Source organism: Charadrius vociferus, unplaced genomic scaffold (genome assembly GCF_000708025.1).
Source record: "Charadrius vociferus isolate BGI_N301 unplaced genomic scaffold, ASM70802v2 scaffold163, whole genome shotgun sequence".
NCBI lineage: Eukaryota > Metazoa > Chordata > Aves > Charadriiformes > Charadriidae > Charadrius > Charadrius vociferus.
In genome coordinates, this window is record NW_009648332.1 from 21,696,115 (window position 1) to 21,721,037 (window position 24,923).

At 38.9% G+C, this 24,923-nt stretch overlaps 1 protein-coding gene across 1 annotated transcript in view; it reads right to left on the bottom strand.

The window, feature by feature from the left end:
* Positions 1-24,923, bottom strand: part of CRB1 (crumbs family member 1, photoreceptor morphogenesis associated) — a 75,448-nt gene that overhangs the window by 6,934 nt on the left and 43,591 nt on the right. Inside the window, exons 9-11 of the mRNA XM_009884931.1 lie at positions 22,613-23,519; positions 21,023-21,151; positions 17,958-18,084 (exon numbers count right to left, since the gene is read on the bottom strand). Of these exons, the coding sequence (XP_009883233.1) occupies positions 17,958-18,084; positions 21,023-21,151; positions 22,613-23,519 (1,163 nt within the window). The remainder of the gene's footprint in view (positions 1-17,957; positions 18,085-21,022; positions 21,152-22,612; positions 23,520-24,923) is intronic.

Here is a 24,923-nt window from a genome sequence, read left to right on the forward strand (position 1 = left end):
TCCTGTGCAACCTGCTGTAGGTGACCCTGCTCTGGCGGGGGGTTGGACTAGATGATCTCCAGAGGTCCCTTCCAAACCTGACCATTTTGTGATTCATGTCCAGCTGAGCCAAACATTGCACAGGCCACTGGAAAGTGCAAATTATTTTTAAGGTTCTATATGCATCATCTATTTCCTTTAACTGCTTTCTCCTCTTTATGCTTTATCCTGGTTTCCTACTTCATGCTGTTGTCCATGTGGGCACTCATCTATGTTGAGTGTGCCTATACACAGTTATCATTCTGTGTATCTACTACATATCTACTTGAATATTTTATACCTTTCTACATTGGTACCAGTGGTGGTAAAAGAGGCAGCACTTAGTGTCTGCGGTGCACCTTAGCTGATTTTCCACTGTTCATCACCAGCGAATCTACCAACTCATTTTCCTTATGCACACCTTACAACTCTTCAGTTTATGTTGTGGGCTTCAAAAGTGCATTTTCTACAGCAGTCACATTGCATAGCCGTTCTTCTTTCATTGCCTCTGTGTGTGAAGGAAGTAATTCCTGAAAGGAACAATATTCGCTATACTTCAAACCTGGTACCTCAGAATTTTCAGGATTATCTAGTAAGAAAAGTGTTTGAATTCTGTGAAATTGAGAAGCAGAAAGTAAGAGGAAAAAAAACCAACACAAAACAGACCTAGAAAGACAGCTGCAGGGTTTCTGTCTAGTTTTGCTTCCTTAACGAGTAAGAACAGGACCACGTTGTTGAAGGACCAGATTCAGACTTGGAGCCTTGAATACCCCATGAAGATCACCATGCCCTGAAGATGTGACTGCTTTCCCCTGCAATCAGTCAGCCCATAGCTCCAGTTCAGGCTGGCCTGTAGTTGCCACATGTCTGCTCTGGTGCTGGTCACAGGTACCTTTGCCTTTTGTATGCCAGGTAACACACCAGGGTAGGTGTGACTGCTTTTGTCTCCACATCTCGGGAACTTCTCCCTCTGACACCGTGTCCACAGGGAGGAGGATATCTTATCATCCCTCGCTTATCTCTGTAGTCCTCTGAAAATCTATCTATACTACACATAGAGTTGCAGATAATGTTGAATTTTCATCATTGACATTGCTGTTTCTGCCATCAGCCTCCAAGTTGTTTTCCTGATGTCTGCAAGAAAAAACAGTCCCATTGCTGGAGGCCCTGAATGAGACTCCGAGTCCTGTACATACCTCTATGGACATTGCTGAACTTAAGTGACTACTTCTGATGTGTGCAGAAGATCCATGGCATAATATATAGAGACAGCTCACCTTGAAGAAAATGTTTGTAAGTAATCTTTTTTTTATTATTTCTCTATTTTTCTGGCAGATATTACTGTCTGAATATTTTCTTAAGACGTCTCTGTAGAAATTACATTCACTACGACCTCTATCTAGTACACATTTTTATAAAATGTAGTTTGAATAGTTTGTCCTAGTTGAAATTTGACAGTTTGAATGAATTCCTTCCTGGAAAACGTCAACTTTTAGTTGAGTGAAAGTTCTTGAAATCAAAGCAGAACTGTAGACAGAATTAGTGTTAGCAGCTATAACGGTAAATTGATCATCTGGCTTGACCAGTTATAGATCAGAGAAATGCAATCTTTACTATCAAGGAAGAATTACATCTCTGGTGTCCTGTGAGAAAATGAAGATGACAGAGATGACTGAAGTCCAGGATTTAGCTGGGCTTGCAAGGAAAGTGCCTCATTAAGAAGTTCTGACAGCCTCCCTCCTGACACGTGAAGTCACACTGTTGTGACACTACGGAAGTTAACGAGGAAGTTTGTTCTAATTATAGTGGAGCAAGAAATTGGAGACTGGAGATGGAGCGCTATAAAGTGTTGCAACTAAATTGTAAAGCAGACCTCGGTTACACAAGGCTGTTATTCACATGAGTCTTGTTCTTCCAGTCAGATCGGCACACACACACCTCCTCCTCCCCACATTAGGCTGCAGGACCATTTCTGGATCACTTGGAAAGAGGAGTGCTGTTTTTAAATCAAAACAATTTGCTCCCCCCTCAGTGCTAGTGCTCGCAGTAATGTTCGGCTCAGGTGGCCTTCTGTTTACAATATTAACCTTTCGGCTGAGTAGCTTTTCAAACTTGGAAGCTCACTTTTAGGGATTAATCTTTAAAGAACAGGCTGCATAGAGTAACTATAATTTCTTTAGCTACTTGCAATATTGATGTCTGACTTTATTGATTCTTTAATGGAAGTGGTCCAGCCATGAAAACAGTGATATTTAGCAGGCCTGGGATGGTCTGTCTTAGGCAGAAGAAATAATAATTCTGGTTTTGGCCACTGTAATTTACGCGAGCTCAGCCACGGACCCAAAAAAGCCAGAAGTACGTAAGTAGCCCCTTAAAATCTCCATCAGACATTTTGCTGGATCAGTATCTCACAGGACAGAGTATTAAACGCCTTTTCTCTTAGACAGCAGCGTGTTGGTTATACACAGCGAAATGATTTGGCTGGCAGTTTGGGAGGTAAGCTCTCATTAAGCTGTGGGCTTTGAGAAGACTCCTTGATAGTGTTTCTGCAGCAACTGCCAGTGCTAATTTTGTAAGTGTGCTCCAGCTCTTTTTAAGATCATCTTGGTGGTGCAGCACAAATTAAATGTGCAGCTCCAATGTGTTGTTATGAGATGCCTTTTAAAATTCTATCGACAGCCTCTTGTGTAGGAGCTTCACCATCTGCTGCAATCTAAAAGGATAAAAGGGAAAATCTATAGCTGGTGCAAATCCAGGCAAACCATGCCGAGGAGGATTTTGTCCCATAGCTGCTAAATCGCAGACTAGACAAATGTTTTAGTAAAGGTGTCAGTCTCTGGGATGTAACATCGCTTTCCAGTTTGGGAAATGCTTTGGGGTATCATATAGAATTATATTTGTACACGGATAACAGCACAGTGTATCAGGTGGTGTTTCTCCATAGGGGATAACTGCATTACAGCTTTGAGACAACAGATTCTATATGAATAAATCTTGGTGGTGGATAGAAGCTTTATCAGGCAAGCATCTTGCAGGAAGGAATGGATGATATTTAATATCAGGAGACTATCGCTGAAAACAGTAGCTTTCTGTCACTACCCTGCATACAGCTGTGTTGAGGTTATTGCATCCTGATAGTTGTCACAGTAGAAATGACTCCTGAAGAGAGATTTGGAAGAACACACAGTAGTGGCCTTTTGAGAAAGTCTGCTCTTGTTGCCATGGGAGAGTAAAGTGGGTGGGAGAGGGTCAGTAGGTTAAACCCGAAAGCAAGAGAAGAATAGGAAAAGATGCTACAGTGCTGAAGATGAGGGCAGGACAGTTCCTGAGGAAAAAGAGGTGAAGAGAGATTTAGTAGACAGAGTGAAATAGTTAAAATTATAAGAAAGAAGAATGAATTTCAAAACTGCTTTCTTCATTGATTGCATAGGTGTTGAGCAGACCAGCATGTGGAGGATTATGTTATAATATTCAAGATGAGGCTGATGGGAATCAGAGCATTTGGATAAGAGGACAGGGCAGGAAATTATAATGTAGGCTATCAACAGCTATGTCAAGGGTGAAACTAAAGCATTTCTAAGGCAACTTCTGATTTTCTGAATTTTGCACATATTTTCTCTCTCCCTCTCTCTCATTCTAGATTCCATTATTTTCTGTATGAAGGGGGGCAAAAAGAGAAATTTTGCTGAGGTATTTGCAATCTGGAAGCACAACGCCCATCTAAGTGAATATCTGTGCGTTTTGGCTCCTCCCTAATATGTTTCCATGCACATTGTTTTCACCAGGCATGATTCGCCTATGTTCTGTGTTATCAGTTTCAATTAACTTTAATGGAGTTGCACAGTCTGAATTGTGGGCACAGAACTGATTGCTCAAAACTCCACTTTCCGGCACTCAACAGTTGAGGTTAAAGATCTCTTCCTTAATTAGTGATGCTAGTGGTAGATGGGTTTTTATTTCTGTAATCAGATCTTTGAGAACAGCACTAAGTACCCATCAAAGATTAGCATCACTTACAGATGCAGCCACCTTCTGTGGGCTCTGGTCCCTGACTGTGATGATGTGAAGCAGGGTCATCCATCTCCCCCTGGTCCTGATTCTCCATAAGGATTGGCGCAACCTGTGCTGAAACTGTCCATCTTGCCTCTTCCCACATTTTGGGGGAATAAGAAACTGCTCTGCCCAGTGGTGTGTAATAGGTGGTACTTTCCATCCGTACTTCTGCGTGCATAAGCTAAGCCTACAATCTCAAAACTATTCCATGAGAGTCCTCTCCCTATTTGGTGCTAAGCTTCTGCAAAACAGCCATGTGTTGCTACCTAGCATTAATATTATGCTGTCAAGTGGTGATGAAGTAAGTAGCTATTTGACTGTTTCACACTGTCAGACAACAAGGTATCAAGTCAACAGCTAGCCTTTGTTGGGTGCAGCACTTCGATTGCAGCCATCTCGTGCTTCCAACTGTAAATATTAATAGTATAAGATAGACCTTTATTGGCTACATAATACTTGCCTTAGCACGCTACATGACACTGTCGTGTTACTTAGCTAATTATATTCCTTGATAAAAATTTTGAGTATGTTTTTATCCTACTGGCTTTTTTTCTAGTCGAAAGTTGATTAGAGACAACAAACATCATTACGTCTTAGCTTCAGGAAAGACTTTGGAAGACTTGCATACATGAAAAATGTAAATGGAAAAAAAATCTGTAAATGTCTATGTCAATAATTGCTCCTCAAAACCCTGTTTTAATTTTGATTTAGACCTTTGATTTTTTGGTGGAGTTATTTTTTCTTGTGGCTTTTTTTTTTAAGCATACTTCCATCTTGTTGATAGGAAAATACAAGTGGGTCTCTACCTGTGAACCTTACCTCTGTCCTCAAGGATTCTTGGATCAAGTACTGCATACCTAATATAGTATCTATTCATTGTATTAATATTACATTCAAGAGGTTTGCATCTGAATGTGATGAGGATGAAGCCAACTCTTATAATTGCTTTTTGGATATCTGCTGAAGTGGTTTATGAAGTCTTTTTCTATGTTATAGCCAGCACAGTACATGAGAAAAAGGTCTCTAAAAATGCACTAGAGATTTCTCTTAAATTTCTACTCCATGCTTTTACCTTACTGCCACCTAAAGAAAACTAACAGAAAATACATTGTACTTCAGATTAGAGAGATTTAGTCTAACTTGCTCGGAAGTAATGGCAGCCTTGTTGCAGTCACGCGTTTTTACTGTACGAGATTTCTTTTTTCTGGAGTGAAGTATGTCATTCTCTGTTGTTTGAACTGCAAGAATATTGCACTTACAATGGTAATAAATTATTCATATTTACCTATTATGGGCTTACAGTCTGAACTTAGTCTAAACTCCCATTTCACCATCAACTGACCTGTTATTTATTATCTGAGCACCAGGACGGATGCTCTTTCCCAGGCTGGCCAGTCAGTCACTGCTTTCAGGCAAATACCCTTGAGTGCAATCCTCACTCCACTGTGCTGGTGCCTGAGGGCTCAAGTCCACACCCTGTGGCACTGTTACAGATCAAAGACTGCTGGAGGGTCTTGCACTGATTTTAAATAGTCTCAGATATTGAAAGGATTTGGCTCCATCACTCTCATTACCTTTAACTGCCTCAAAACAATGATGACCCATGTTGTTAAAGCACTGTCTTTACTTTTTATACCACAAGTAAGCTATTTAATTCAACTAACAAGTTAATCTGATTTCCAAGGTGCTTCTTTATGGCTCCAAGTAACTCTTCTGATTGAGATTTGCATGCTTCCTTAAAATATTCCCAATCTCATACTTATTTCAAGATCAGTAAGGTAACCATGAAATCAAGCAAGTTACATATAATTTTTGCAGAAGTGTCATAAATCAGCATTTTCTTCTGGAAGAATACTTCTACTTCCTTTTTCATCAGTTGTTTTGGGAGAGGATGTAAAAAGTCATCACAAGCTAGGAGTTTTCCACTCAAAACTTTCTTCAGGTGAAATACGTTGTTTTGGGGTTCTGGTTTTAGGCCAGTTACACTCTGACCAGCCTGTCCATCAGGCCTGAGTGCTTCTCCAGGGGAGGTGGGGAGATGAGTACTGAAGGGAAATATCGCTTCCATGCAAACTCCACCTAGAGAACCTCACCATTTCGGAGACTATTGCTTAGCAGCAGGATATAACGATAATTATCTATTTTTATTAAGTGTCGTGGTTAAAATATTCTGGGATAGATTGTGGTCTCTCTCTCTCTCTGTTCAATTCCTGGTAAAGGACAAGATAACAAAACTTCTGTACCTTACAGGTGTGCCACAAGCATTCACTTAAACTAATGAAGTCATACTTACTGAGCTAAGATCCAGCCTAGGTGTTCAGTACTCTCCCCATCTGTATGATTTTTACAAATCCATTTTACTTACAATTTTCCTACATATGCCATTTGATTTCTCTCAGTACCACTTCGTGCCTCCAGGATCTCCTCCCAAACCACCTTTTTTGATCGCTTCCAAGAATGATAGGCAACACTGACAGCACTGGGGTTTACTTTGAGACCCATCTCTGCTCTAGCTTCTCCAGAGAGATCCTCAGCAACCACTGAGGTTCCCTGACAGTATCACATATTGAAAGGACAGGGAAAAGTTTGTATGGGGATAATAACTTCCAAACCTCTAGAAAGTAAAAGAAGACACCACCTTTTCCTAGTGGGTTTAGGTCTACGGTGAAGAATGTGTTACATTTTCGTATGTATAGAAACATTTTCTCTTGGCCTGAATGAGTTTTGTGTTTGATTAAAGGAAACAATAAAATAAGAAAGGACCAAAAGGAATTTTCTATGAGACAATATGCTGCATCAGTTCACAAAATGGTAGGCTTTGGGATAAAAAAAGATAACAGTTACATCACTATATAAAGTCTGTGGAGGAGATGTGTGTTTACATTGCCATTTCACTGAGGGATTGGAGTAAGCCCAGATAAGAGGAGCAAACTTTAGTCTTTGGTGTTTGTGAATACAAATGACAATTAGCCATGCTGAAGATGTGATGGTGCCAGGCCTTCTCCATGCCTACTCTCTATTTCCTCATTGATCTTAATTGTGAGCAGGTTTGGGGTTTTTTTTTGTGTGTTCCAGGATTAGCAGCACCCAGGTGTCAGTCAGGCTTACTGTGTTCAGACCACACGCCCTTTTCCTGATTAACTGGCAAAAAGTCAACAGGGGAGAAAAATTCTTGTCACAGGATGATGACCAAAGGAACTGCACCTTTAATTTCACCCGCAAATGATTACTGCTTGCAGAAGAGGGAACAGAGAGTCCTGTCCCTTGGGGGTTAAGAGTGCAGTGTGTGAGTGTTACCAGTGCTGCACCAGACAGAAATGGAAATATTTCCATTTATTTCAGTAATGGATAAATTAGACCCCAAACTATTTATGTGCTTGAGAATCTCCAAAATCCCTACCCCTCGCATTTCACAGGGTCCAACAACAACCAAAGTTGTCTGCAGTGGTGCAAAATCTGCTCATGCGAAATAATTAAAGCTTTGTAAAGCTGCTGATTCTCCTGTCCTTTCCACTGAATTACAGCAGTATCACACTTTTTATTTCAGTGCTCTTATTCTTCATGAAGAGTGAATAATCTGTTCTATCAAATATTGTTTGAATAAATTTAAAGACTTTTATTTGCTGCACAGTTAGTTAGGTACAAAGCTCAGATATTTTTGTAACAAGCTCTGCCTCTCATTTTTGAAACTGAAATATTTTTCAGATCCTCAGGAACAGGAATTTTTTATTGCTTTTTAGTGGAAAAATATTCTATAAGCCTAGTGAAGTGTACAATTTTTTTTTTTTCAGGCATTATTAGGAAGGGAATTTCATAACAAGAACTGAAAAAATATTCTGCACAAGAATGTACTTTACAAGCAGAGTTCATCAAGAGATACACAGGCAGATTAACATGCCAGCCTTGTTTTATCTGGAAACATCATAATTTCATGGACCTTTGATAGTAATCTTAAGCATGTGGTTAGTTTCTAAGGCATTAACGTTAGCCTACAAGATGTATTTATGTTATGCTGAGATAATATGTCAATACTATTAAGGAGCTATAACACTATCACTGTCTAAATAAAATAGTGGTTGGAATTGAGGACTGTGATTTCCATCCAGACACCTGAATAAATGTGGGTAGATTTTCTGAAGTGCTTAATCTGTAGTACCTGGGAAATCTTCATATTTACACTTTATCTGGCATCTTTTAAATATATGTTTATAAATACATAAGGTGCAGGTACCTTTTAGTCTTTCTAATTGTTATGGTGGTGAATGAGCTTCCTTTGAAACCACCTTGGCCCTCATCTGGCAATAAATTCCATGTAAAGCCTCACAGTTATGTTATAGTTCTGTTAATTTTAGTGAAAGGACAAACACCGAACCCCAAGAGATTGCTGCCACCACGCACTTAGTGTGAGTAAGTTATCTTTTCCATCACAAACTCCTTAACTCCTGCCCAGTTTCTTTTTCTTTTCATAAGTACTCAACTGAAAGCCCAGATTATATTTTTCAGCTTGAAAGTGAGGTTGGAATTTTCTTTTATTTAGAAAATTTTGGTCAATTAAGCAGTTTGGGATTTATGGAATTAAAGCAGGTTTATGGTCTCGTTTCAGTCAGTGTTTGGCCAAGTTTTCCAGCAAATAAATAGCATCTTACTGAAAAAGTTTGAAAGTGGAAGCCCATAAGTGACTAACGCCTGCTGTTGGGGTATCACTGCTATTTTGCTATTTTCTAGATAAAAATCCATATTCTTTTAAAAACAAAGTTTAAAAAAATTACCACTAAACATAGCTTCATTTCCATTTCAGTGGAAAACAGACATAAAAATACAAACAAAAGATCTTTCAATACTTGCAGCAAATTAATTTTCTCAGAAATTCTATTTTAAGGACCAAAGTAAATGGAAACATGCAAAGTTTCAGCATTAGACCATAGCAAGCGCCAAAAATACCAGAATTACCAAAATGTTTGCTTGTGTTTGGATAGTCCCGAGGATGAAATCAGAGTTATAATTTTTATCTACAGAGATAACTGGAAGACACAAGTATTTATGCCTGCTCTTGCAAAAAAAAAAAAAGTAAAAGTAAAGTATTATTTTTATATTTATGAGTTAATTGCTCTAAAGCAACTTTCAGAATACCTTCCCTCACTGCTAGGTCTGCTGCATTATTTGAAGATAGAAAAAAATAGATAAAAGGGAAAAGAACATTAAGTCTCATGAAACATATGAGAAAAAAGATGTAAAATTTAGTATCTGAACAATGCAGGCATGGAGTGCATGAATGCGTTATAAAGTGAGCAATGACTGAAGTAAATGCCCATGTGATGTGAATGTGAGTCTACAGGGAAAACATCAGAAGGTGAGAAAAAGGAAAACAATGCCATTGCAACATAAAGGATGGTGTACAGACAAAATGTGTTAGTCTGAATACTAAATGTGTTATGTGAATACTGTACTTGAGCTGATTCCTATACTGCGGAGTGTTATGCTGTCATATGTCATCTGGGCTCCCTTTTCTGCTTATATTTACCATGCACATTAAATATTCAACTGCTTTTCACTGATGCGTGCAGTAATGCTGGCCTTGTGAGGAGCTTTCTTGTCTTTTCCCAACTAAGACACATCAGATAACCTTATTGTCTTTGCATCCTAATGTTTTTGTACCTTATGTTATGACACATATTAAATGTGTTTCTTGCAATATCCTTTTAGAAGTTTTAGTTAAATCCCGTGTTTTGAATACAGACTAATAGAAAATGGCAAAGGATATTAAGGGGCTGTTCTGCTCTGAAAAACAACTGTAAAAATGGCATTGTGACATTTCCAATGACTTCCAGAGCAGAGCTGCTCATTTTAGAAATCTAAAGATGTTTTTTCTTACCCCACATTTGACCTGGCAAAGGAATAAAGCTGGGCTCTCTCTGGCTCCTACCATCAACGGTAACAATTCTGCCATGATGGGTGATCTACCACCACGCGAATGACGTGAAAACAAATAAATTCCAGGTTTTTCTCTGCTCTGTTGCTCTGACTTTGCTAGGCTAATAAAAATAGTAAAAATTTACTTCAGTTGATGAAATAATATTATTTCAATAACCTATCATCAGACTGTAATAAGTTTACCTGTGCTGTACAGTCCTTTTCTCCAAATAGGTGACGTGATGGGGGTTTTCTCAACGTAAGGTACTACAGAGAATAAATCAGAAGTACCAGGGAATACCCTTCATGCTTCCAGCAACAGCCTTATAGAATGTAGGTTATATAGACCAGACTGCCTATTTCCTTCCCACCGTCTGCTCCCTGTCTAGATCTTAGGAGCATCAGGAGAGCTGACAGGTGGGAGCTGGCTTCTGCTCGTTGATAGTTTGCCTAACCCATGGCTTGCTCCCAGCCTGGGAAAGCAAACCAGCAGGAATGTGTCATGGGCTGGCTATGCTGACCATGGATGCTGGAGGAAGAATGCATCAGTTTTTTAACAGAGCTTTCAGTCCTCTGTCCTTTGGTCCTCAAGTACTGCTGGCATCAGTATGATTTTAGAGCATGTGAACAAGCAGTTTTAAATATCTCCATTTTAATGAGGTTGCGTTATTGCAAGGCCAGGACCTCAAACACATTGGAGTTAGCTATGCAGGATGGGGAATTTCAGAAAAATTTATTAATATTGAAATATTTTACTGCACTTATTAGTCTTTATCAATAGGCTGCAAGAGCACTGGAGAAGGCAAAAGTCACAGCAGATGCAAATGTGCTCACTTACTAAGACATCAGTCTGATGCTCCCCAATGGCTTGACCTGATCTTGCTGCCTGGAGTCATGGGTTGTTCAGCCACACCATACGAGGGGAACCTGGAGCTGATCTCCACGTATTGCAAGACCCTCTGTTCACTCTCTGCAGGTGATGCCAGCTGGGATAGGCTTTTCAGTGACCTGGGGCACCCACAGCACCTCAGCTGTTGCTGTGGAGGAGCAGTAGGTGAGTCGCTTGTCTTAAAATCAGGGTGACAGCACTTCTTAGTTTCAGTTCACTTACCCAGCTTTACATCTTCATTTTAGCACACTCCTGAGGCTGGCAGCTGAATATTATCGCCTTAGTTTTGTCAACATTGGGCATTCAAGCTAAAGCTAAGAACAAAACTTATTATATTGCCTTAAAATAATTATATTTGAATATGAAAAGTATTTTTTTAAAAAAATACATGTTCTATTTTTGCCTTTTTATGGCTTTTAAAGTCTTCCCCAAGCTTGGGAGGGCTAGCAACTTATCTGCTTCCGTGGAGGCTGAAATATATGTGTCGGTGCTTAAATACCTGCCATCTAGGGCACAATTGTTCATTCAGAATGAAGTTGATGGCAATATTGCTACCCTAGTTTCACAAATGAACGGACTCTGAAGTATAGAAGTGTCCTAACCATCTGCAGTAGGAAAGAGCGTAAATTCAGGACAAGAACAAATCTATACTGATGACAAAGAGAGCAAACTTCTTTCACCAAATACTTTTCCTTACGTGTGTATAAATTTCTTCTTTGGGATTTTTTGTTTCTGCTTTTGCATTTGAAGAAGCAGAACGCTAATGCTGCTCTTCCACTCTACCTCCTAATTTTTGAGAAGTTTTCTGACGGAAAGAGGAGGTGAAACATTGTTTTTTTTCTTTTCAAATAATAGCCTAAGGGTCTTCTACATTGTTTTGCAACCTCAAGACATAAACTGATAAGAGTACTGGCTCAGAACTGGTGCAGCGTGGAAACTAACCGGTATGGCTGTATTTGCCATTATGTTGCTCTATAGGTCTTGAAAATAAACTATTGTTTATATTTCTGTGCATAATGGCAAGATAGAGGTACGCAAGAGCAAGACAGGCAGGTAAAGCCACAGTGAGATTAGGGGAAAATGGTGTAGTTGTTACATTCCTGATGTCCACATCTTTTAGTCAAATGATAATTATCCATTAATAGCCTCATAAGTATGAATATGTAAATAGCTATGGAATGCATTATTCATGAATCACTAAGCATTAATTATTGTAATTAAGTATCATTTGCTACGTTCATATTAATAACCCTTGCAGTTAATGAATACATTAGCTAATCGCTGTAGAGCAGATTCAATCAAAATTCTGCGTGTCTCTCCTATGGAAGCCTGAGAGAGTTTTCTTGAATTTAGATTCAATATTGAACATATCTTACATGCTTATCAGTGTATTTTTAATGACATTAAATGTGAATCCTAACCTCTAGTGCATGATGCTTGTCCTTGCGCCCAGGAGGATGGAAAGGTACCAGCTGGAAGAGGATATGAAAGCAACAACAGTGCACATCAGAGCACATAGCAGTAGCTACCTTAAGCAGAACTTTAATTCTGGGACATGAAATCCACCACCACTTTCAAGTTTCATGTATATTCACATGTACAATAGGAGAGGGTGTGCTTTGTGAGGAAGCACTGTCCCAAAGGTGCAGCTGATGATAATGTTTGAGAAACAATTTCAAAGTACAGACTGAGCCATTCGCCAGCCGGTGCAGGGATGCGTCTGCCTTTTGCTGGCACAAGCAGAACACAGCACTAGCAGGATGTGCTCCTGAGCTTAATGGGGCCTCAGGGCACTCTTGAAACACAAGTAAGATGAACAACCAAACTCTGCATTTTTTTTTCCGCTCTGGAAGTCAATTTCGGGTAATAGTAATCTAAGTAATACAGAAAAAAGGCTCGCTGGAGGGTTTTTTTTGTGGCTTTTTTTTAGGCTATAGTTCTTAGAACCAGGGTTTGTGGTTCTTGAAGTAGAAATTTTGAAGAATATTTCATTTTAAAAAAAATGTTTCCTTATTTCTAGGGAGAATCACTAACTCAAGATACGAAAATGTAAGTTCAAGTGCTAAAAGTTAATATATACAAGTAAAGTGCCCCCTTGGCTGAACTGTAGGGTGTCAGGCCAGGAAAAATATTTGCAATGAAAGAATGAAACCTGATTTCATCACTGTAAGTTTGAAGCAGATTTTTTCCTATTTTTAGTTTTCCCAACATACTGTCGTCACATGCACCGAGTAAATTGAGTATTGGATCTAGTTTCTCAAAAATTAAATGTTCTGGGAGTAAGAGAATTCAAATAAGCACACCACATCAAGGATATTTTCCAGTTGACAAACACATGGGCTCTTTGTAGTTGAAATTGTGATAGGATACTGCTGGCAGAGTCCAAATTGTATTAGAGCACCAGCAGAGGAGGGTCAGTCAGAGACCATTTTTTAAGGGTCAGAAGTAGGAGCTATGGTCAATAAAGCAACTGTCATTCTCTGTGTATGATTCCTCAGTGAAATACCTCTCATGTGTTTGCCAAACACATTAAAGAATACACTTTCATTCATCCCATAGCTGATGCAAATCCCTTTGCTCTTCCTCCTAGTACCTCCATCACTGCTGTCTTTCTCTTTTCAGAAATCTTAATTCTGCCTCAAGCATGAACATTGTTACTTCCCATTGCCCATATTTCTGAATGACTGTCACTGGCATCTGAAAAACAATTTGAATCTTAGTATCAAAATATAAAGGGACCCACTACAGATAATAGCAGTATTCAGCATCACAAGCCATACCTCCAAAAATCATGACCTTGTTTGTTTGCTTTCTTTCATTTGCTTGTCTGGTATCCCTCCTCTAATTCTGAGCATATTGAGATGACAGTTTTCAGAGCTCTTTTCAACACCCAAAATGGTATGTTCCTTTTCTTTTTTTTCTTTTTTTTTTTTTAAATGAATACTGAGATTCTCACAAAAGTGTGAACTTGTCTGGGAGCTTGTGTTCTAAATAAAAATCAAATATCAAAAGATTTGCAGTAAAATTGCAACACTGGAGATGTATGAAATTCTTGCTGTTATATCTTAATCTTAAATAGGAATAATGGCCTTTTCAACCTCTCTAATCCTAGAAAATCTTAACGATTGGATGCATTTACAAAAAACCTAGTGCTTAATGTCCTTATTCATCCACCTATGTTTTCATGTTTTCTTCTCTAGCCATTTGCCTTTAAATGGCCTATGCCTGCATTTCTTTAAAAAAAAAGAAAAAAAAAATCAAGTTATTTTAATTAATCTGGCATCTGTTTCTTTATTTTTTAACCTTTTAAACTAGAGATATGAAGTCTGTTCTCCACGGGTGTGTTGGGAGACCTGTGCGTGGGACAGGTCCATCTTATAGCCCATGGTAGCTTCATCAAAATGCTAATGGAGACCTCGTAACGTTCAACAGTTCTGTAAGTATTGACAGTGCGTAAGGAGGAACCAAGTGATGTGAGTCACTTCAAGCGATGTGGATAAAATCCCTTCCTCTCTGAACTGTTGCTCTGGGGGCTTGTTTGTTTAGTTGTGCTCTGTAAGGTACCAAGAGCTACCCAGCAGAGGTAATCACCATTGACAGGTAGCACAGTATTGCAGCTGAGGTGGTTCAAGAGGCTGAAACGCTTTCTTGGGAATCACCTGCCTGACCCTACACTGTCAGTGCTCCTGTAGAAGACATAAGGGAGACACATCCTTAGTTTTTGTGTGGTGTAAAGCGCAAATGTTCAGAAAACATGGCACACACAGAGCAAATGAATAGACTCATCAGCAGAAAATGAGGAGTAGACATAAAAAGACAAAGGCAGAAGGTTTATTTTTTGTATAAAGGTAGGAAAGTTATGTACATGTGCACAATGTAGTTGAGAATACAGAAGTACAAAGAGGAAAGGAGCAGCATTTCTGAAGTCAGGGGATGTTTCATGATGACAAGGCATTAGAGGAAGGAAAGAATTAAATTACAGGTGTATACTCAGGAAAAGAAAGAGTGAACAGATGCTCTGCTAATATATCGTAGATGAATAACTTGCATATTCCTGTAAATCCGTATAAAACCTGTATTTAATATTGTATGTGTACTCATATCAAGTTTCTAGTATTGAAGAGATAGTGTTTTGGAATCTCTATACAAATATATACTTTATTTTTCATATTATGCATATAGCTATAGTATTTCAGACATACTCTTCTTACATGTACTGCTTTCTAGCTTTCTTCAACATTAATATCAGGATGAAATTTTTGCTTATTACAGTGTATTCATATTCTATAAACCACATAACAGTTTGATTTACTTATGTGGGAACTGAACTAAACCCAGTGACAAACCCCCTAAAATTATTGGGATTCTTTAAATTTTGATTTTTTTAAAAAAAACTTGTTTCAAACAGCCTTGGTTCATAGCATCATTTTTTTTTTCATTACAACTCTCAAAAATTCTTATATCTTTGCTTTTAGTTAGCATTCTGAAATGATATGATAGTTTTAATTTCAAATTATTTGTGATGGTGTTTAAATTTTTCATTTCAGTAATACTAAACCATGTAACATTTTTAGCCAGGATGAAATGAAAACTACAGTTTCGAATAAAATTTCCAGCATAATACACTATTACTTCAAATTTCCCCCTATAAAAGAAAATTGACATTTTAACTCAAAACAAGGTGAATATTCTCATTTTGTTTTGTTTTACTTCGATATTTTAAACTAAAATGAAAATATTTCACACAGAAATATTAATTTCACAAAAAAAAAATAAAATCAAAACCTCTTCCCCTGAAATTGTAAGTTTGATTACATTTCTTTACCTGGAGTAAAACCCCAAATTTTCCAAAACTGTAGTTTCATGTAAAAAAAGAATCCAAACTGTGGTTTTGTTTTGTTTTGTTTTGTTTTCTTCTTTTGACTTGTGTTCTATGATTCACAATATTACATGTGGTTCTCAGTAAGTAAGATAACCAAGCCCTACACTTAATAGAATACAGTTTTGGTTCTGACACTGCTACTACATAAATTTCATCCCCAGTGCTTGAACATGCATTCCCACCTTATGTTTATTGTTTACTTACAAAGAGGAAAGGAACTTTTTAGCTGAATGATTTATTTATTTATTTTTTAATAAGAGATTAAGAAGAAAATTATGCCAATTACTTTTATGGTATGATAAAGATAGCAAAGAAATTATCCTAGTGTAATACAATTCTTATAGGTAATGAATTGTGCTTAAGTTTTCATACTAAGGCAGGTGCTTGAGACAGGAATATGTGATATAGCACATGGGTGAATCATGGTATTTTACATAAATGTGCAAAAATGTGTTTGGTTTTTTCCCCTGAAAATAGGAGTAGATTTTTTAATGACACTAGTGTTGACACAATGATGTGCTGAATGGTATTCAGTGAAATAATAGACTTCGGAACACTTATGAAGGTGGGAAATTAAAAATAGAGGCTTGATTCCCAGGCAGTGACTTCTGCTATATCCTGCCATGGCAAAACAGAAACCTTGACATCTCACGTGTACACATTTTAAGGTGTCTTAATGTAACTGTAGACTTAAAGGTGGGATTCGCTCTCCATGAACGCTCCAAGTCCAATCCACAGCAAGTGGGGTTGGACTGAAGAAACAGGGTCAGGTTTGAAGTTGGGGAAGCTGTAATATCAGCAGGCTCAAGGACTTCTGCAGATCAGCTATGTTCTCTCTGGAGTCATAAAACTTCACTGTATAATGTTAGTTAGTCTTTCCTATAACTCTGCTACATGCCACATCAATTAATAATAAAACACCACCTTATACACGCTTACTCTTTTGGATCATCGCTCAAGGTCACTGTTTAAATGACTAGGAGGAGTACAAAATCTATACAAATATGAACATGACTGCCCAAAGAAATGGTTGCAGAGTTCATATATGGTTCTTGACTTAAAGAATCGTTCAGAAAAACAAAACCCCACTTTTCACTGTTGTTTTGTATTTAACAATGATGTGCTTCACTTGTGTCTACACTCTCAAAGGCAACAGCACAGATATTTTGCTATTACATTTTTTGCTAAATCTCCTGATATTCATAATTTCAGGTCCCTTATTTTCATTCTTTAAAGAATCCGTGGACGACTAATCAGCTCAACTACCTTGATTACTTCCTGAGAAGGAAAACCACCAACTGTATTTTTGTCTGATGACACTCACATCTATTGATGGATAAAATAGATTTAGTCAAAGTGGTAGAAATCTTTGAACAAACAACAAATCTGTGATTTTAAAGTCTGATGTTCTTATTGGGCCTTTCTTGAAAAGGGAATAATGATGAACATTAACATGGCTGTATTTTATCTCAGTGTAGGATATTGGAGGTGTACAGGCTACTGGAGCGGTGGTTCAGGATTAGTGATATCAGTGCAGGATTGCCACTAATTCAAATGGATGTGAGAGTGTCCTCAGCATGTTGCCAATTGCTAATCCAAGCTTTTATCTAATTATCCAAAAATGTCATACACGATTTCACAGGTGTGAGACCAAACTGCCAAAGAAACAGCAATGAACATGTTACATGATGCAAAGGTGGTGACCATTTGTGAGATATAATGGTGAAATCAGCCTTACTGAAGGCAGTGGATCTTTGCCACTCATTGCAGTAGGGTTTGAATGCCACCATCAGCATATCTTGTAGTTCTCGTTAATACGTATTCGCTGTTGGTGTGTCCCACTGGCTGTGTGTATGTGGTGAAGTGCTCTGGTGGAGGTGGGATGAAATACTTTTATAAGATCTGCTAGCATTTGTTCTAAAACTAAGAGAAAGAACCAAACCAGATTCAAAACGATTCACAGAAAATTGTTCAAAGAAATATAAAACAATTTTTAAAACTCTGATGTTCGCATTGCTTTGCTAAGCTGTTTGGTCAAGGCATCTTCTGCTGTATTAAAATGCAAAAGTTTAAAGACTGCTAATAGTCTTCCTGTTCACCCCACTCAACTGCTGGATCATCATCCATTCGCAGAATAAGATAGGAGAGAAGCTGAAAGAGGTTCTGCCACAAAAGTAATGAGACAAAAAAGGAGAGGTCGCTTACATCTATCTCACAGCGGTCTCCGGCATAGTTCACATCGCAGAGGCAGTGGAACTTGTTGAGTAGGTTCTGACAGAGGCCCCCATTCAGACACGGGTCGGAGCTGCACTCATCAATGTCCTTTTCACACCTAGAGGAAAGACTGCAAATAGTGAGCATCTGAAATCACAAGTAAAACACACTGAACAGGCACATTTTTAACTCAGAAGCTTTTGGGGGAAGGGAGAAGAGGATGCTCTATTTGAAATCTGCAGTCTAACTCCACATGTGTTTATGATTTTATTAACTACCTGATTAGCCACATCAAATCCTGAACTTCCTGTATTATTTTCAAACACAGATAGTTAAGCCGGAAATTTCATCTCTGTAAAGTATTTCATGGTTAATGGTGCTTAGCAATGTAAAATGAAAGTTTGTGTGTGATTTTAGAGCTAGATCCAGCTCGTGTCCTGCCGACAGCTTGCCGTTTTCATTGTTCCTGGGAGCTGAGGGCACATTTTCCTTCAAAGTAGTCTCGGTATAAGTCAAACAAATGTGTGTTTTTCCGAGCTGAGTGCCCCGGGAATGATCACCTGCTGGTTTTTTTCTCGGTTTGAAATGCCGATAGATACCTAGCAGAATCTCCTATCTGGTGAGGACATGGGTGCCAAGAATGGTAAGAATGGTTTAGAAAAGGGCTTTACAAGCTTAAACATGTACCATTAAATGTTTTTGAGCTAATTCTGATGATAAAGGAAATTAATGAGGAACACGTGAGATTGTCTGAAAACTAGGAATGATTTGGTGATTTGCTGCTCTGACAAAGTTCCCCATGAATTCCCTTCACTTTTTTTTTCAGATCACACTAACAGTTAATCCTATTTTTTTGAGATAAAAACCAGATTGATTCCTAGAGAAGAATGTGAGAATTATAAGGAATTGCTTTGTTCAATCATATTCATAACCACACAGTAAGTTTTAGTGTTACATTAAAGAGCTGTTCTTTATATTAAATGTTTTTAGCTGATTTTCTTTATTGATCTATAAAAAAGTTTCAAGTTTCCTTCAATTGTACGTTATATTCATTTACCTCAAAAAGCTAAATTAAAGTATTAATCCAATATATAAATTGTATAGCTATGAATTGACCTATGCAAAAGCAAAAAAAACCACCAAAATCTTGCACGGAATTAGGCACCTCAATCCAACTGAGTTTCAGGAACACTTGAGAACCTAACTCCCTTAGGTAATTTTGAAAATCTCATCTTGAATTCAATGAAAAATTTGTTTCCAGGAGACAGCTATGTCTCCTTTTATGAAGAGTAGTATTTTCACATTTCCCTTTCCACCTATAATTAAGTTTGGGGTTTTTTTTGTGATCCCAAGTCAATTGATTGACATAGAAAGATACTATTTTCTCTGTACTGTACATCAATGGCTTTCTGAGGGATGAAATATTGTCTTAAAGGAAAACGCCTGTTTTATCTATCTAGTAGATAAATATACAAACATATATGTGTATATATACGTACAATACATTTGTATTTGTTCTGAAAAAAAGAAGGGGTGAACTTTTCTCATTTGGTATACTAAGATCTGCAAGCACAGAAGTAGTACTGGTTTATGGTTTGGCAGTCTGGAGAAAAAGAGGACAAATAGTCAATTTTAGACATTGGCGAAGAATGCCTCGCTGTGATAGCCTGTTAAAGCTCATTACGCTTGGTACAAGGCTGCTGTTCAATATGAGAATCATGGGAACCATAAAATAGAGATTATTGCCAGCCAGTGGGATGGATGTAAGGAAGGCTCATTCCCAAAGCTGTAGTTAGCAAGTTGCCTGGCAGGGGAAGGAAGAAGGAAAAAGTACTTTCCTTCTGTCTTGAAGTACCAAGAAATAGACACACCAAAGAAGTGTCTGGGAACATGCTTCTACTTTTTTATGTTTTGTTTTATTTGATCTTTTCCCCTTTTTTTGAATATTTTGAGATGGTACATACACCTTCTGGCTGAGTTACACTGTACAATGCAGATGTGTTTGCCAACTACACTGTGCACTGACAGGGTGGAAATTTTCATTTCATCTATCTTTTATAGCTTACTGTACTGTTTTCACAAAATCAGTCGGTTAATAAGTTTTTGAGAGAATGAAAACCTTTTGTTGAAAACTTCTTTGTATTTGCAAAGCAGGCATAGCTTGGTCCTGTTGAACTTTTTTGTATATTGTACTGTGAAGTAATGCTAATTTCACTAAGAGCACATATGGTATTTCCTTTCTGGCTATCCAAAAGGGTGCCCTTACCTATTCAGACTATATTATGACTGGGACAATGTCTTCCTACATTTCCACAGCACCTGATGCCCTGAGGCTGTCAGGACTCCTTCCTCCAGGGCTGTTTGCAGAACATTACCAAATGGTAAGCGTGAATTGTGACAATATGCTACAAGATAAAAATTTAACGGAGAGGAAGGCCCCTTCTGTTTCAGAATAAACTATAACATGTAAAAAGTATTTCTCAAGTTCTTTTTTAAATAATTATTCTGTTTTCATACTTCAGCATTCAGTAAGAAAGTCACAAGCTGCAGTACCACCAGGTATGTCATTTCATACAATCCCTGTGGGAGAATAGATTGTATATTCACAATGCGTATGTGTGAAAATGAAACGGCTTTGCATATTCATGTATCAGTGTATTGTAGCTGATTTTAATATATGAACAGGATATACGTGTTTATGTGTCCCCACCTATAAAAAGATAACATTACAGCTTGTCATATACAAAATGGGCATGGAATCTAAAACACAGGCATGTAGAAGTAAGCACTGTTTAAGAAATAATGTCTTGTGCTGGCGTTAATGATGCTATGTTGGATTGAATCTTGCTGCATTAATTTGTGATCTTTGTCTAAGTAAAAGTGCTATACTTTTTGGCCCTCAAAGTCACTGAAGCAAGGAACTGCAGAACAAAGCAACTGCTTTGTCTGTGTTTCTGCAGGAGGGCAAAACCCCTGTGGCTATTACCCTCTCAACCCTTCTGGAACGGCTTTTGGAAGAGTTGCTCCACAAAGATCTGCTGGGCAAAGCATCTCACCGTTCTCCAGCAAATCCAGGTAGGCACACGCATGTCAACTCGCCGCTGAGGTCAGTGCAGTTGCCATAGTTGAAACATGTGAGGTTTCTCTCTTCATTCCCACAAACTGTATATGGTAATCTTCTGTATCTAGGTAAATAAGAAGGGATTGGCAGTTGTTATTTGCACACTCCTTGTTTCTGGATGTCTGATGCTCTCTCAGATTTTCACTTCACTCTAGTCCACTACTTTAGTGGAAAATAATGAGATCTACCTTGCAAATTTGTTATTTGAATGCAGAATCGAGTGCTGTTAGTCCCCAAATAGAGGGAGCCGTGCTCCTGTTGGCAAATATTCAATACCAATGGGGAAAGGCATTACATTTTACTTGTAAATGAGCACATGGTTTCAGGGGCTGCACGTACTTAGTGCCTCCTTGGTTTCCTCTTTGGAAAGGAAACCCCACATCTGTCTGTATTGACACACATGGTGCCTGGGGTACTTGGGATGCTCATGGTTAGTGGCAGGCAGCAACTGAAAGGGGGGAGTGATCCTGTTACTGGCTGGGGGTATCATCCAAAGGAAAGAGATCAGGAACTGAGGTTTAAGACTCACAGAATGTGTTTTGATTAACTTTTTCTTTATTTGCTGAATTTGGGTTTCCTTTTCCAAGTATTTACTGGCAAGTTAATGTTTCATTTCTTGGCAAGGAAAAAAAAAAGAAGGGCAACACTCTACCTACGTGATGGGGTTCTATGTGATACCCGGACAGCTTAGTAGAAGAATTCAAAAGAGAGAATTAACATATAAGATTGGCCACACTGGCCAATATAAGGCATCTGCAAATTTCAGGATGTCCTCACTGCTCAAAAAAAGCCAACAAAAATTGGCTATTGTATAATTATCCCCTCAAAGACTGAGGCTGGGCAGCATGAAGACAATTGTCTGTTTCCATCCTTCAGGCTACAGCAGACTGGGTTTGTTGGAGTCCTCTGGAGGAAGGAGAAGGATTTTGCCTTCTCTGGCAGCATGGGACATGCTCAGAAGGGAGAAGTTTATGGTGTGCAGAGAAGGGCAAGTAAAGGAGAGAGAGGCCAGGGAAGAGCCTGCAGCCTTTACAGGGGAGTGTCTGAGAAGAGGCACGTGAGGGGGCCTCAGAAATGATGAAAAGAATGGGCTGTGTGGTGCCTGCAGCCACCAGGATTGCTGGGCTGAGAGAGCAAGCTTGGAGCAAAATACCTGCAAAGCAAAGATGCTGTGGGTGGGCAGAAAAACTTTGGACTTGTAATCCTGTCATCAGAGAGCTTGTGTGACCTAGGCTGGCAGCAGAGCTGTGCCTTGTTCCCTCTCTCCTTCCTCTGCCTCATCAGTCTCTGCCTCAGCTGCCATCTCTCCATCGCCTCAATCCACATCTATTTGACCTGTACTGCAGACTCTTTATACATTAAATCTGCCGCTATGATTAATATACAAATAGATGCATAACAGACAACATACAGGTCTGCAATGTGCAGTTTATTAAATGCACATTTAAAATGGAGACACCAATGGTGTAATAAACCTTCAGAAAAGACCTGACAAAATCATATGGATCTGCCTTGTTTGTAGTACCTGCAAAATTTTCCAGTGAAGTTACCAGCACACAGGCAAGAATATCCGTTAATCCCATCTACGCAAGTGGCCCCATTTGCACACTGATGGCCCCGGCAGTTGTCTATGTCCTCTTCACAATTTACCCCTCTGTAACCAGGTTCACAACTGCACTCGTAAGAGGTGATCCCGTCAGTGCAGTTTCCATGAATGCAGGGGTTTGAAAAGCATTCATCGATGTTGACTTCGCAATGGGTGCCAGTCCATCCTTTGGGACATATGCAACGGTAGGAAGTATAGAAGTCTTCGCATATCCCCTCATGCATACAGGGATCTGAGCTGCAGACATCTACCTGCAAACAGCCAGTAAGAGCAGGGTTTGCGGATATTTTGAGAAATTGCTCCTCTTGAGGTTTTTTAGTCAGGATGTCAGCATTTTCAAAGTATGAGAGATAAATGCCACTGATTCCTATGGTGCTCATACATCCTCGCAGGCCATCCAGACTGTCAAAAGCCTTGTCAGCCACATAGATGTCTGTCTCTTCTCTTAAAAAGTTGAGGTTTCCTGCGGCAGTTGTGCTCGTTGAGGTATCTCTCTTGTTATCTATATCAATGTGCCATCTAGAGAACTGGGACAGAGGCTCTACCATAGAGACCATCACTTGATGCCATTTCCCATCGCTCACAGGCAGGGAACTAGCAAGGGTCAGCTTATAAAAGCTGTTGCCGCTTTGCAATTGAAAGTGTAATTTGGAGTTGTGAATACTGATGGTAACAAACTCTGGCTCCTTCTCGGCATACAGCAGTATCACGTCAGTGTCCCTAGTTCGAAAGCCAAATACGATATTGGTGAGGTCCCTGCTGATTTTCCCGTTGCTTCTGTAAAATATCGCACTGCTTCGGCCACTAAACACTGCGTTAGCAAGACCTGTGCAAAGATAATAATTGAGAAACCAGGCCAACTTTAAACTAGTACATGTGGAACAATCTCTCTTCAGTGCCCCATGCTCCCCATCATGTAAGTCCTTTTGGGTTTTCTGAAAAAAAAGATCAAATTCCACCAGTGTTTCAGTTATCCTTGCCTGCCCCTTATGGTTATAGAAATTACAGGGCAGTGCCAGCACCGGCTATATTGACATCAAAAGTGTGTTGCTTTGCATCACCTCAAGTTATGATTCAAAAGATACAATTCTAAATTGATGTTATCTCTCTTTTTCCTCTTTAGGCAAAGAGGAGACGTGATCATGATTGTATACAACTTAAACCTGAGGCTGAGAGGGTATTTCAAAAGAAGGTATATATTTGTCATTTTACATTTGTTCTCTAAGTATTGGCAGCTAGTTATTCCCCATGACAGGTCTGAACAGGGTGAACCTTTTTTCTCAATTCCTCTTTTCTTAGAAAAACCACTAAAGCGAGTTTAGAAAGTATTTGATTGGATCCCAATTTACTCTCCCTGATGCAAACAGGATTAATTTAATTGAAGTCAGTTGGCAAAAAGCCCTTTCAAAATCAATGTAAGAATAGCCGTGCATGTCACGTTAAAGCCAGCTTCTCCCGCTGTGTATGCACTGCCACAGCCCTGCTGGCAGCACCGAGCCTGTACTGGCAGGACTGGGAGGGCAGCAAAGTACTCAGTTTGAACTGCGGTGACTGAAAATGAATGGAGGACAACATTATGGGTGTTGTACGGACATCTTCACGAAGGTATTTGACATCATTCATTAGCATGGTTTCTACTAAAACACACTAACTCACTGGGCTTTAAATTTGCATGTTCTGAGATTTATGGGGATTATAGACAGGGAGGAGAGACAGGAAGGAATGTCTTCTGTTTGTACTTCAGACAAATTTAGCTTTGCAAGGTTCTAGCCCTAAGATGGGGGGGGGGCTGAACTGTCTCTGGGCTCAGTAAATCTTGGTGAAAAGAACCCCTGGGAGTCCCAGTATGAAATTATTGACTGTATATCCTGATACTAAGTCAGCAGAGGTGTAACCACATTGCCTGGCACGTCAAATGTGGTGTCTTTCTCAGAGGAAATGTTTCCTCAAAGGAAACCATATTGAAAATGAAAGTCAGAGCTTTTCAAAACTATTTCTGATTTTTTACATGTCTCACAAAGCTGAGTTTTTTAAGTTCATAAAGCTAAAATATGCCTATAGAAGTCTTATTAAGTCCTGAGCAGAGCAAGCCATCTGGATGTGCTTTTACTCTCGGTTGTGACACTGTGCATACAGTTTTGCTATTACTTGATGTTTCCCGCATCAGCTTCCTGTACTGAATTTTTCTCTTTTTTTGGAGTGCGTGTTTTCCTAAAGGGCTTGCTAATTG